This window comes from Mytilus trossulus, chromosome 1 (assembly GCF_036588685.1).
Source record: "Mytilus trossulus isolate FHL-02 chromosome 1, PNRI_Mtr1.1.1.hap1, whole genome shotgun sequence".
NCBI classification, from domain to species: Eukaryota; Metazoa; Mollusca; class Bivalvia; order Mytilida; family Mytilidae; genus Mytilus; species Mytilus trossulus.
The window spans coordinates 31,201,605-31,215,304 of NC_086373.1; the positions used below are offsets into that span (position 1 = coordinate 31,201,605).

The window sequence follows — 13,700 nt, forward strand, 5'->3', positions numbered from 1 at the left end:
AACCTTGTATGGTAAAATCATTATATCTCATACATTTAACTGCATCTTTTACAAAGATCAAGATTTAGGATGCTTTTTATCATTAATATTAAAAGGTGTTGATTGGTCATTTTACTCCTCATAAAATCCCCCCAAGGTCAAATACGTGTTAAAGCACAGTGTCTTTATAATCAATTTTACATGTACAGTTTATGAAATAGGAAACTTTTCCTTGATAAGCCAAGAACGTATCATTCTCTTATCCATGTCAGTTTCAATTTTCCATAATCGAATGAAATATACACACAGGGACTTCACAGTTTACAAATTAAACATCCCTCGGTATTAGAAGTTGTTACCAATAATCATTATTCTGCAACAAAGGATTGTCTATCTCAAGGTGATGAAAACAAATCTAAGAAACAATATCTTCTATGGGAAAAATGTAATCATAAATGCTTTTTAACAGACTTATGCACAAAAAGATAAAACACTACATCAATATTGACGTTTCTTTCCAATACTGCTTTGTAACTTAGACCAGATAAAAGAGGTTTCATATTAACTTCTAATAACTAAAGATATGAGGGTAATGCCTTTATCAAACTTGTGACTAACATAGTGTAACCACAATTATCTTTTTATCCCAGCTTCTCTGCGCTCAATAATTAATCACTGTAATGATTCATGAGGAAACTAGAATTGATACGGAGAAAATCTTTAGAATAGTTTAACATGCAAACTGGTACAAGTGCTTACTAGTGTGTGTCTCAACATTTCTGAAACTTTATTTTCCTTTAACAAATACCTGTTCTAAAAAAAAAGATGATTAAAACATTTGTACTTTTAACAAAATGTTGCTTATAAACCCCAAAATAACCTAAAGTATGGCCTGTTCTAATAAACTGCTGCACGTAGTATCTATTATAAATGAAAAACATGAGTTACTGTAACAAAAACGTGGATTAAATTTTGATGATGTCTAGCACTTTGAACATTACACTAAGATTCAAAATGAAAACAATAACCTCTGGTAACTTTGATCATTATGTATAGATTCAATCAATAACAAAGAGCCTTAAAGCTCTGTACGTGTCTAACACTTTAGCATATAGTGCAGATGACTTTTCTATTTTTTTAATAATCATTTATCACCAACTCCTAATTTTATTTTTCCATGCTGAAACTATTAAAAAAAAGTCATTAAAAATCAATGAAAAGTATAAAGTACAAAGTGAAACAACCTATAACTTTGAAAAACATTCATTTCTTCTTCTTTTTTATTGGTATTCTATGATTAGGTACTTCTTAATTACATGAATTCCATCAATTGTCAAAATGCTTGAATATAAGGTAGCTCCCATGGAAAACTCTCAGACCTATGGTAGTTCCCATTGAAATTCTCATACTTATGGTAGTTTCCATGTGAAATTCTTAGACCTATATGGTAGTTCCCATGGAAATTCTCAGACTTATGGTATTTCCCATGGAAATTCTCAGACTTATGGTAGTTCTCGTGGAAATTCTTAGCCTTATGGTTGGTTCCCATGGAAAATCTCAGACTTATGGTAGTTTCCATGAAAATTATCAGACTTATGGTAGTTCCCACGGTAAAATCTTAGACCTACTGTAGTTCCCATGGAAATTCATAATTATGGTAGTTCTCCTGTGAAATTCTTAGACCTAAGGTAGTTCAGATGGAAGTTCTCAGACTTATGGTAGTTCCCATGGAAAATTCTTAGACCTATTGTAGTTCCCATGGAAATTCTCAGACCTATGGTAGTTCCCATGGGAAATTCTTAGACCTATGGTAGTTCCATGGAAATTCTCAGACTTATGGTGGTTCCCATGGAAAATTCTTAGACCTATGGTAGTTCCCATGGGAAATTCTTAGACCTATGGTAGTTCCATGGAAATTCTCAGACCTATGGTAGTTCCCATGGAAATTTTCAGACTTATGGTAGTTCCCATTAAAAATTCTCAGACCTATGGTAGTTCCCATGGGAATTCTCAGACTTATAGCAGTTCCCATGGAAAATTCTCAGACCTATGGTAGTTCCCATGGAAATTCTCAGACTTATGGTATTTCCAATGGAAAATTCTCAGAATTATGAATGGTTGGATATCTATAGCAATGAAGCAAGATAACATGCTAATGAGTTTACTGGTAATTATGTGGAGCAGGTTATCTTTGAGATGCCAGATGACACTAAATTTTATATTTCGTGTAGTGGTTTTTGGTTTTTATGGAAAGTTTTGACACGTTCAATTTTTCATGTTCTGTAGATTGAATGTTGGTTATATGAGATAAAAAGTTTACATAAAATCTTCTATACCAAGCTGGCCCCTCCCCCTTTTACGCTTTCCACACACATGTATCAGTTTAAAAATTACCATAAATCCTCTATACCAGTCTTTGATTTCAGTTTTTGTGAACTTTGTATTGTTAACTAGATAATCTAAATCTTCTTTCGATAACTTCTTTTTTGTCTGTTTATTTCCCATGATGCAGTTGTGACGTCAATCTAAAAAATAAAAAATTCCAAAGATGATAAAATGACAAAGTAAACATCTGTGGATGCTGAATGATGAAATAAGATACATATCAATTAATTTATTTATATTCATATTTATTGGCAGAACACTTTATATTTTCTTCATCATTACAAAAAACAACTCATCTCCATGTGTAAATTAAAGATACTGTATCTTTATCAAAATAGCCACTCCTAACTTCTACATTTTTCTTGAACTGGACAATGACCTTGGCATGATAAATCACCTAAGTATTATCATATAGGAAGCTTTTGTGAACTTAAAGTATATTTATTCAGAAGTAATTTCCTACTTTTTAGTTCAAGACTATCTAATTATGTTTTACTGCAAAAATGCTTGTCCAACCAAAAAAAAATAAAGGCACTTTGTTCAAGGTTATGGTTGTCTTTTCTGAAATTATTTAACATCTAACCCTTTATCTTATTGATTTTGTATTTACATTGTGTCATGTGTGTATTTTATAGTGTGTCTTTCTATAGTGTGATGTTACACTATTGTTTCAGATAAGGCTGAAGGTTGGTACGTTTTAAAATTTTTAAACCAGCTGTATTGGTTTGCACTTATCCTAAGTCAGAATCTGATGTTCAGTAGTTGCTGTTTGTTGATGTGGTTTATAAGTGTTTCTTGTTCTTTAAATAGATTAGACGATTGGTTTTCCTGTTTGAATGGTTTCATACTAGTCATTTTTTGGGCTCTGTATAGCTTGCTGTTTGGTGTGAGCCAAGGCTCTGTGTAGCAGTGACCTATAAATTGGTCTATACTGTTTTTACTAATTGTGACTTGGATGGAGAGTTGTCTCATTGGCATTCGTACCACATCTTTTTATATCTACTTAGCTGTATAACAATATAAAACTATGTTAATAAAAGATAAAGAACTATTTGTCACTAATCATGAGTCCTTGTAAATATAAGTAGTAATTAAGTGACAGTGAGACCATATACATAGAACAGTGCATGATGGGAAGTTTTTAATGACCTTGACTGGCTATACCGACCTTCAGTCAGTCATAGATATCTCGGATGATCTTGTTTCCGTATGTTTACAAACAAACTACCGGTAGTCAAAATTTCAGATTATCATTTCAAATATTTATTTTCTCTCATACCATCCATTTGTTAAAATCATAACTTGAGGCTTGATGTTTTGTATTTGTACAAATGTAGATCACTCTACTACTTCTTTTGATCAAATAACATAGCCAAGGGACATAACTTTGTCTTCCTATTCTTAATAAATAAAAACTGCCCACAAGACATGAATATTCAATTTACAGAATTTTTACGACAATAATAAAATAAAATTTGTGTTTCCTAGCAACTATTCTTTTTATTTCAGCAATAAAAACCAACAATTAATTTATTTTCAGGTAGAAATAGTGACCTGTATCAGTGAATCAAGTATAGAGTATAAGTTTTCATAAAGATATAATAATTCCGCGATTTACTTTCTGAAGGGTTTCATTTCCATCAGAAAATAAAACACATTGAAGAATAGATACTCAAGTGCATTCAATTAACTGGAAATTTTATTAAGCAGAATGAATTTGCACTTTAAATACCTAAGGTCCAAACAAAATACATTGTAACTTGTTTATTGTACTTGGATGACCTCCTTTTGGACATTGTCATCTATCAACAATCCATGATAAAGTAACAAAGTTTACTGAGTAGGCAAATGCTCACATTAATCTGTACCGATACAGGCTCCAAATGTCCTCCTTTATACGCCATAACTCATAGTGGTGCTCCTATTTAAAGGAGGTTCATACGGAGACAAGACAAGACAAGAGTATATAAATAATGGCTCTCCTGATTTTTTCTGGCTTTTCCCACACTTAAGGCAGTAGACCTATGATAAGGGAAATAACTCTTAAAATCATCAGTACGTTTGTGTCAACCATTTTCAAAAATATAAACTAAACTTCTAGGTTACATAGATTATTTTCAATTTGTTTCAGGTTTCAAATACATTAATGAAACTTGACTTTTGAAAACGCATTACTGATTTAAAGAGTTATCTCCCTGAACTAAGGTCTACTTCCTTAAATTCTAAATATTTTTCTGTCACATAGTTTTAACTTGATAAGGATTCCAAAACCATAAGATATAACATAAAAAAACTTCTTTCAATCGATACCAAATAAAACATCATGCTCAATATCAAAGTGCTTTGAACAAATACTACACAGTTACTGACTTTAGATGAGGTGAAGGAGGGGCAAATTAGATACATAAGGGACAGTAGAACACATAGATCGAAAATAAACTGACAATGCTATGGCTTAAAAAAAGAAAAGACAAACACAAAATTAATAGAACACAAAACACAACATAGAAAACTAAACACTAAGCAACAGGAACCCCACAAAAAACTGGGGGTGATCTCAAGTGCTCCAGAAGTTTAGATGAGCCCTGAGGTAAATATGTGGTTTTATTAACTTTTGAAAAACCTGATATCCACAGAGGCCAATGGCCGATCTTTTTCTAGAGTCAATAAAACCATATATTTACTGAAACAAAAGACAATGTATTTGAACACTACATAGTTTGGAATATCACCAGTTAGATAACACGTTACTTTAACACAATCCAATGATCATAAAAATGTGGGAAGTCACAGGAGTTTCTCCATATCCAGACAATAGCTTCAAATGCTATAACATTTGAATAGAATTAAAATAATGACATGGTTTATTCAAATAAATATGTATAAATTGTCAATAATTTAACAAATTACATTTTTATTGAGGAAACATGTCAAAACACTATTTTTGAATACAAGAGATATTGTAACAATTGCCTTTGAAGATATCTTCATTTTAGCAGATAGATGATATGAGGAATTTCATTTTTACAGTTTATAAATTATAGCAATAATTTAACAAATATCTGCAAATGTATAACCTCAATTTCTAATGTTGGATGATGTTAAATGTAGTGTAATGCCTTGTGTAATAATATAAAATTCTAAATATTGAAGAAAAAAAAAATGGTTTTACAAATAAAAAAACATCTACTTACATATATATTAGTAACACTTTCTCAACAAGTATATAAAATAAAATTGAAGGCTCTAGTTGCCTGCAGGTTAAGACACAATCACTATATTAAATAGTTGATAATGACGAATAAGTGGTGAGAATACAGGTGTATGAATGCCTGTAGGACTAACATACCATTTTGTAAAATATTTCCCATTTAGATCTGATGATGTAATAACTGTCAAATTCTCTAATTAGGTTATACATGGATATTTTAGAAAATTGGTGTCAGTTGTTTTTTTACCTGGAGAGATTAAAGATTATATAAAGTGATTAGGATAAGCCTGTAAATTGAGGCATGTTACTAATTATATTTAGAGAAGTTTCCTCAGCTTTCATTGAGAATCAAAGCAATACTTGAAAAATCAATCTAGTTGTAATCCCTTAGTAAGTTAGTTATATAAATCCTGGATTAAGGGTTATTTAAAATAAATATTTTCTCTGCATGTTATTATATAAATCCTGGATAAAGGTTTAATTTAAATAAATATTTTCTCTGCATCTAAAGATTACTTTCCAAAATCCTAGAAAAACAAAAAGAAAAATTTGTGAACAATGTTAAAACAAGAATGTGTCCATAGTACATGTACATGGATCTCCCACTCCCACTATCACTTTTCTATGTTCAGTGGACCTTGAAATTGGGGTCAAAACTCTAATTTGACATTAAAATTGATAAGATTATATCATAGGGAACATGTGTACTAAGTTTTAAGTTGATTGAACTTCAACTTCATAAAACACTACCAGGACCAAAAACTTAAACCTAAAAGCCGGACAGAAACAAGGAACAAACAATCCAAGGGAAGAATGGACAAACAGACTGGAAAACATAATGCCTCTAGGTGGGGCATAAAAATAAGACAACCTAAAGAAAGACCTCGGAGAAAGACCAACAAGAATATGTTATAGTTCACGGATGCCCCATCTGTACTATCATTTCTATGTTTAGTGGACCTTGAAAATGGGATAAAATCTCTAATTTGGCATTAAAATTAGAAAGATTATATCATAGAGAACATGTGTACTAAGTTTCAAATTGATTGGACTTCAACTTCATCAAAAACTAACCTTCACCATAAACTTTAACCTGAAGCAGACAGACAGATGGAGGGACCAACGAACGAACGAAAAAATGCAGACAAACAGACGCACAGACCAGAAAACATAATGCCCATAAATGGGGCATAAAAAAGAACCAATTATTGATTGTTGTTGGATAACACCATTTTCAGCACACTTGGAAATATTGTGGCGCCTAGTATTCATAAATAGAGGAAGCTGTATTACTTTGACAGAACCACAACCTTTGGAAGGAAAACTGGTAAACCCTAAATCAACTAAGATAATAACTGAACACAAATGTCAATGACAGGGTTACAGGGTTTAAAGTAACAACCTCAGCTGAATTGAGAATAACAGTTAACAAAATTCTGGATTTTCACCTATACATCAAAGGAAAAGGAATCACCAACATATTGAAAACTTTAATCAAATGGCCACACCAATCATCAATGGACTTCACATTGGAGTGTATTGTTTGGTTGCTGTCACATCATAACTTTAGTACAAACCTATTTATTCTTTATACAGGGAATTGTCATTTTCACACCAACATTGAGTCATTTAATTTACCATTAAACTACCTTATTTATTCTGATACAGTAATTGTAATTTTCAAGGCCACATTGAGTAAAATTTACCATTAAATTAAACAGAACAGTACCCTTTACTGATCATCAGTTGTTAGATGTGCAGACAGGAATAATGTCACATTTCATTTATTGGAAAACTCTGATTATTAATCTGTTTATAAACCCAACAGAGACTTTAATGCATTCTTAAAGGGTGAGAGGAACAACTTAATAATAGTTGCTAAAGTTAATTAATTTCATGCAGCTTATGTCACATCTTTTGATGCATGGAAGAATTTAACTTTAAACATATTATTCAGAATAAATTGGTTAATTTACTCCAAAAACAGTTAAGTTGGTCTTATTAAATTTTATCTTTATAAATCACAAAATGGTTTTTGCTTAAAAGGATTTTAATCAGATCTTCCACACTTTGATCAGATATACATATATGGCTAAAAGAACAAAAAGATCTTGTCATGAAACCATTTTGTTTTTCCTTATGTTTTTAGTATACTGTTGTTTAATAAAACAAAATTATGTATAGTCAGGATTGTTATAGATGCCCCAAAACCATTAAATGTAAATCATTTTCACAATAATTATTTTAGAAGCATTTCAAGTTGAACTAATGTGTTACAAATTTATACAATATTCCTAAATACAGCTTTTGTTCAATTTTTTATTGATTTTCTAAGAAACCTCATCACTTTTAAAAGTTGTATGAATTCCTGGCTAGTGGCTTAAAGTGGTACCCAACACTTTCACTAAAAATAATTTGGCTTGTTTAATTTTCATAAAATTTTAACAATGTATTCACTTTGACCCTTTAACAAAAATATACAAATTTCTAACATTTGAACCAACCGTTTTGTCAAAAAAATTACACTGGTTATATAGCAGTTTGACAAACTTCAATTTTGATCATTGAGAAGCTTGATATTCCCTTTGCAACACAACGTAATTAAAATGTTAAGCTGACTTTACAGAGTTATCTCCCTGTAGTGTTAGGTACCACCTTAACTAAATGTGTGATATCTACATTCCCTTTCTCATACAGTAAGATGCAGATTATCTTTTTCTATTATACAATGGACAGTAATAAGACAGTCCAATTCAGTAAATATGGTTTATATAACACTGTACATGATGATGTCAGATTGTTTGTTATAAAAAAAGACTGTACTAATGAAAAGAAGATTGTTGTGAAGAGTTTGTTAATTTACTTGCATTTTCCAATTCAATATGACTTATTTAGGTCTCAACTCATTCATACCTGTAAAATTTACTTTCTCTAAAAACCTGGTTGTGTCCCTCTAAGTGATAGACTTGTATCCCCTTTATACTGAGTTGTGTCCCTATTGATTAAAGAATTATAACCCTTAGTTAGAGACATTGTATTATAGCATGAATACTTTAGAATAAAACTTCACTCAAGTTATTCAAGACTGAATGAAAATTTATTTCTACTCAACAAAATAACTGTATTACAATGGTATCTTTTACCATAGATATCTCATTCAGTTTGGAAGTTTATCCTTGGATATTATTTCCCAAACCAATTTGATACTGAGGATATATAGTAACAAAGAATAAAACACATCATATCAATTCTTCCATTACTTGTACATTAGTAAAATTGGAAACTTTACATCAGTAATAAATTCTACCAGATGCCTCACATTCTAAAAGACTGCTCACTATCATGTTAGCTTAAAGCATGTATATAAATGATATAGAATGATAGACTACAGATTTGGAAAACTACTGGGTAGCTGACATGCAGTAGACATGCAAGCACCTGCTTTTCAGTTCATCAATTAAGCCATAAGATCTCTGGATTAATTGAATTTCTGTACTTTCAACAAATAAAATAATCATAGATTTTCTGTTTTTATCAAATTTTCTATCAAACAGGCTGATCCCTCTTTAACTTAGATAAAATTCAAATCGCAAAGTCAGCCTTTTCTTCAGGTGGTGGTTAAAGTAAATATAGCCCTACAGATTTTTACATGTTTTTTTTCATATTTAGATTGTAATGTCTTAAACATAACGAAAAAGTTACATAACGTTTGTTTGTTACAATCAACTAGGAAGAAAATATATATTTCTACAAGCTATTTAATTCATCAATCAAATTTTGATTCATGCAACCAGAGATATATAATACAATTATAATCATATTATATGTCTCTGTTGCAACCTTTCAATAAAACAATAAGCATCCAAAGCTATTACTGGTTTGATGGAAAACTTAAATAATGAAGACTTAACTCCCACAACTCTGCAATCAATAGGTCAAAAGTTCAAGAAACAGAAGAATGGAGGGCAATGGTGTAGTGGTTAGCGTATAGGACAACAAACACAAAGGTATCTGGTTCAATCCCTGTTCTGGGACTGAATTTTCCACTCTCCCTTGACACCAATTGCAAGTATAGTCTTGAGCAATTATTATAGTCCATCAGAAGGGGCAATAAAGGGCTTTAGACCCATGTTTAGAGAGATCAATATCATTGCAAGTAAAAGACACCATTGTAGAATTTGAAAAAGAGCGGGTTATTGCAGCTACATTAGGGAGCAATCACACGTTTCACATATTCTGCGGAGTAAGTGAACCTTCCACGACGCTTGTACTCCAGATAGATCTTTTATTCATAAGAAAAGCATAATAATCACATTTGACCAATTTATACTTATATGCATCAAGTTTTCATTATATAAGTTATTCTATCTTATTCATAATCTTAAGCAACATCTAATTGTGTAGCTTCTAATTATATCATCTTTTTCTAATCATTTCTTGTGTATTAGACATATGGTTCTGTAAATAAATTATCTGATCGGTTCGAACATAAAAGTTCAGTCCACTTTGATCAAATCATACACAATCTACAAAGGAATCATTCTGACGTATTTGTCTAATAGATTGAATTGTTTTATTTCGATAGTGGGCAATTTTGCCTACAATCCAATACAAATAATACCTCGTTTGCTCATGATACAGATATCTTAATTGAATTTTCGGTATTGAATGGAGTAACATTGTTATACTTTATTGTTCAATTACAAGAAAAATGAAAGAGGAACGGTATTATGTGATATCAAATTTTATTTCTTTCATTAATTAATTTTCCAAGCTTTTTCATTTACTTCAAAATCTCATTTTGTTCATAACGGATATCTACAAGTTTTTTTACACTTTATATGTCTCAAGATTTTAGTGAAGATTAATTAAGCATTATTTGATGAAATTGAGTTGATTTAAAAAGGTCAGCATGTTATCTTTTAACCATATTCACAAACAAATCATGAACTTAAACCCAACTTTGCATTACACTCGAAACTTCTGATATCTAATGTGCTATGATTAATAAGCAAACAGTCAATAAGAAAACATGTATTTCAAGCAGTCCAGTCATACACTATTTTGACTTCAAGCTTACTTAAGTCTTTGCTCTGATTCTGAAAACCTCAAGACTCAGTAAAGCAACATTCTTGTTTGAATTGTTTTACATTTAAAATAAAACAATAAAGGTAGGAGTTGATTCTGGTCGACATGTTTTGCCAACAAGGGTGGCATCTTCAGGACAGTATTACACATGAAATGTAACAGTGAAGTACAAATTATGCGGTTGTGTGGTTCGCAAAACAATAGAGGCTGTTATGATGATGTTATATATATAAATAGAAAGTGAAAGTAAATAACAATCTAGTGTAGTTAAAAGTGAAAGTTAGTCAATAAAGATATTTACAGTGTGGTTAGCTGCTATTCTTACACGTCTGTGTAGTTGTTCTCATGGAGGTTTCTAGTGGTAATATTGTAGAAATGATGTAAGTAGGTCATAAAATGTCAGTTTATTTCCAAATTCGACCACACTCCAATGGCCATTCAGTTGTTTTACATTTGTCAGGTTGGTTTTGTTTTACATGTTTTATGAGTTAGGTGCTCATTGGTGAAAGCTGTCCTATCGTTTGCTAACTTTTACATGATTTGTTCTAATAGCTGACTCATTTTGCAATCATACCTCATCTACTTATTTTAAAAACTAATGAAAAGATTGATTTTTCTTTAATGAGGACTACCAGACTAAATCTTCTTCAATGGAGGCACTAAGCAGTACCATAAGTAGACCAAAGCTGGTGATTTCAGATATCTTTAGATGGTATACATGGTCCAGCAGAAAAACAATGAAGTTACAAGCCAATTGCTTAGCCGAATCAACTAAACAAGCAGAAATAAGAAAGATTTATAGCAAGGCACAAATGTGTACTTTAGGCCAAGGCCAAGCAAAAACTAGACATTCAACTTACAGCAGATGGATAACCTAGGATTACAAAACCATAAAAATTATGTACGAAACTTAAAAGGCAATAAATTGCTTTCACATAATAGATTTTCTATACAATGAAGAGATAATTTGCATGAAAACTTTCAAATTATGTCTATTTTATGGTATTACCTGTAACATGCATTTACTAGATCCTACAAAGACTACGATCTATGTTTTTATTCAGAACAATGATCACCAATATCCAAGAGCCATCATTACGACCACTGATTCAACTATAATAGCTATACATTTCACTTTCACCTTTCAATTCAATCTTAATTATATCTGGTATTTATCGGTACTGAAATAATGAGTAAGTGATTCATTATGCCTTAGTTTTTTATTTTAAACCCTTGAAATCTCAAGTTAATTAAGCTATCTAGCTAATAATAACATTGTGTTATCCCCTTCTAGTTACAGTTCCATAGCTATCAAATAAAATATACTTTTTGCATGTACGGGTGATAGAGTGGTCACTGAGGGCTGCATGATACTGTTTAAGTCCATTGCTTTTCAAATTTGATTAATAACATTATTCTTAAAGTTCTCCACTTTTGGAAATGACACTCAATATGTTGAGCACATTCATGATTGACCATCAGATGTTTATTGTTAAATGTATACAGGTCCAAACTGAGGGGGAATTTAACATCCTAATTTGCCTGAGTAATTTGCTAAATAGTTTTTAAAAGATGACATCAATATGAGCAATTTTCTTGTTATTTTTCTTACTCTAATTTTTTTTTAAGAATCAACAAAATAAATGCATAATTTTATTTACACATATGAATTTTATTAAGGATATTATGTTTGTATCTTTTTAGATAATTATCAAAACTAATGCATTATTTAAAATATCTCTGATTAAAAATATTTAAAGTTTCATCAAATGCCTTTAAAAAGTATAAAATATTCCTAAATGTGAATTTGTCAAACTAAATGTCATTTGAGAACATGCTTTACAAGGTCACACATAATGGGTAAAATCAAAATGAACTGCATCCATTTACAGCTTTGAACTTATTATCACATTTTCCTATATCAAAAGGTAATAAAGACCATTATAGACCCATTATAAATAAATCAATCAGTCAAAAAAACAATTTCTACAATCCATTGATATAAACCCATTTACAAAATTTGCAAGGCTATTATGACAAACTGTTCATAAATTAAATGTCTATTTTAAAGTAAGAGAGCAAAATTAGCTAATATTATAATAACTATAATACTTGACCTTCCACATACCTGTACCAAACTTAACCTTCTGACTACCTGTATCTTACTTGACCTTTCACATACCTGTACCAAACTTGACTTTCCACATACCTGTACCAAACTTGACCTTCTGACTACCTGTACCAAACTTAACCTTCTGACTTCCTGTATCTTACTTGACCTTTCACAAACCTGTACCAAACTTGACCTTCTGACTACCTGTATCTTACTTAACCTTCCACATACCTGTACCAAACTTAACCTTCCACATACCTGTATCTTACTTGACCTATCATATACCTGTATCAACATTATCCTTCCTCATGCCTGTATCAATTTTGACCTTCCATTAACCTGTTTCTAACATGATCTTCCACAGTATCTGTATCAAACTTGACCATCATCAAACCTGTATCAATTTGAACATCCTATTTTCATTTGTACCAAATTTGACATTTATTTACACGAGTATTAAATGTGACCTTCTTTGTACCTGTATCAAATATGACCTTCAACATTCCTGTGTCAAACTTGACCATCATCAAATCTGTATCAAATTTGACCTTTCTTATATTTGTATTAAATTTGACCTTCCTGAGTTGCCTGTATCAAATTTGACCTTCCAGATACCTGTATCAAGCTTTAGCTTCCTCATACCTGTATCAAACTTGACCATCATCAAACCTGTATCAAATTTGACCTTCCTTACATTTGTATCAAATATGACTTTTAATATACCTGTATCAACTTGACCTTTATGCCACAGAATGTCATGCAAAGAATAATTAACCAATGAATGAAAGACCCTGAAGATAACAAAAACAGTAGCCTCTAAAACTGACATAAGTCAGGAGATCTTGAACTGATCTTTATTCCCTTGGGACTTTCCTGTTTTAATTTTTTCAAAAATAAAAAAAAACCATTTCCCTAAATGTAACG

At 31.1% G+C, this 13,700-nt stretch overlaps 1 protein-coding gene across 5 annotated transcripts in view; it reads right to left on the minus strand.

Annotated features, from left to right (window-relative positions):
• The window catches only part of LOC134721420 (neuronal calcium sensor 2-like), a 113,021-nt gene that overhangs the window by 8,319 nt on the left and 91,002 nt on the right, over positions 1-13,700 (minus strand). For 2 of the 5 annotated variants that reach the window (XM_063584418.1, XM_063584435.1), the window contains one exon: positions 2,374-2,504. In XM_063584418.1, the coding sequence (XP_063440488.1) occupies positions 2,374-2,484 (111 nt within the window). In that variant the 5' untranslated portion in view covers positions 2,485-2,504. Of the gene's footprint in view, positions 1-2,373; positions 2,505-5,558; positions 5,734-11,523; positions 11,545-13,700 lie in introns of those variants that run through there. The other 3 variants (XM_063584456.1, XM_063584446.1, XM_063584427.1) reach the window with 3 other exon arrangements.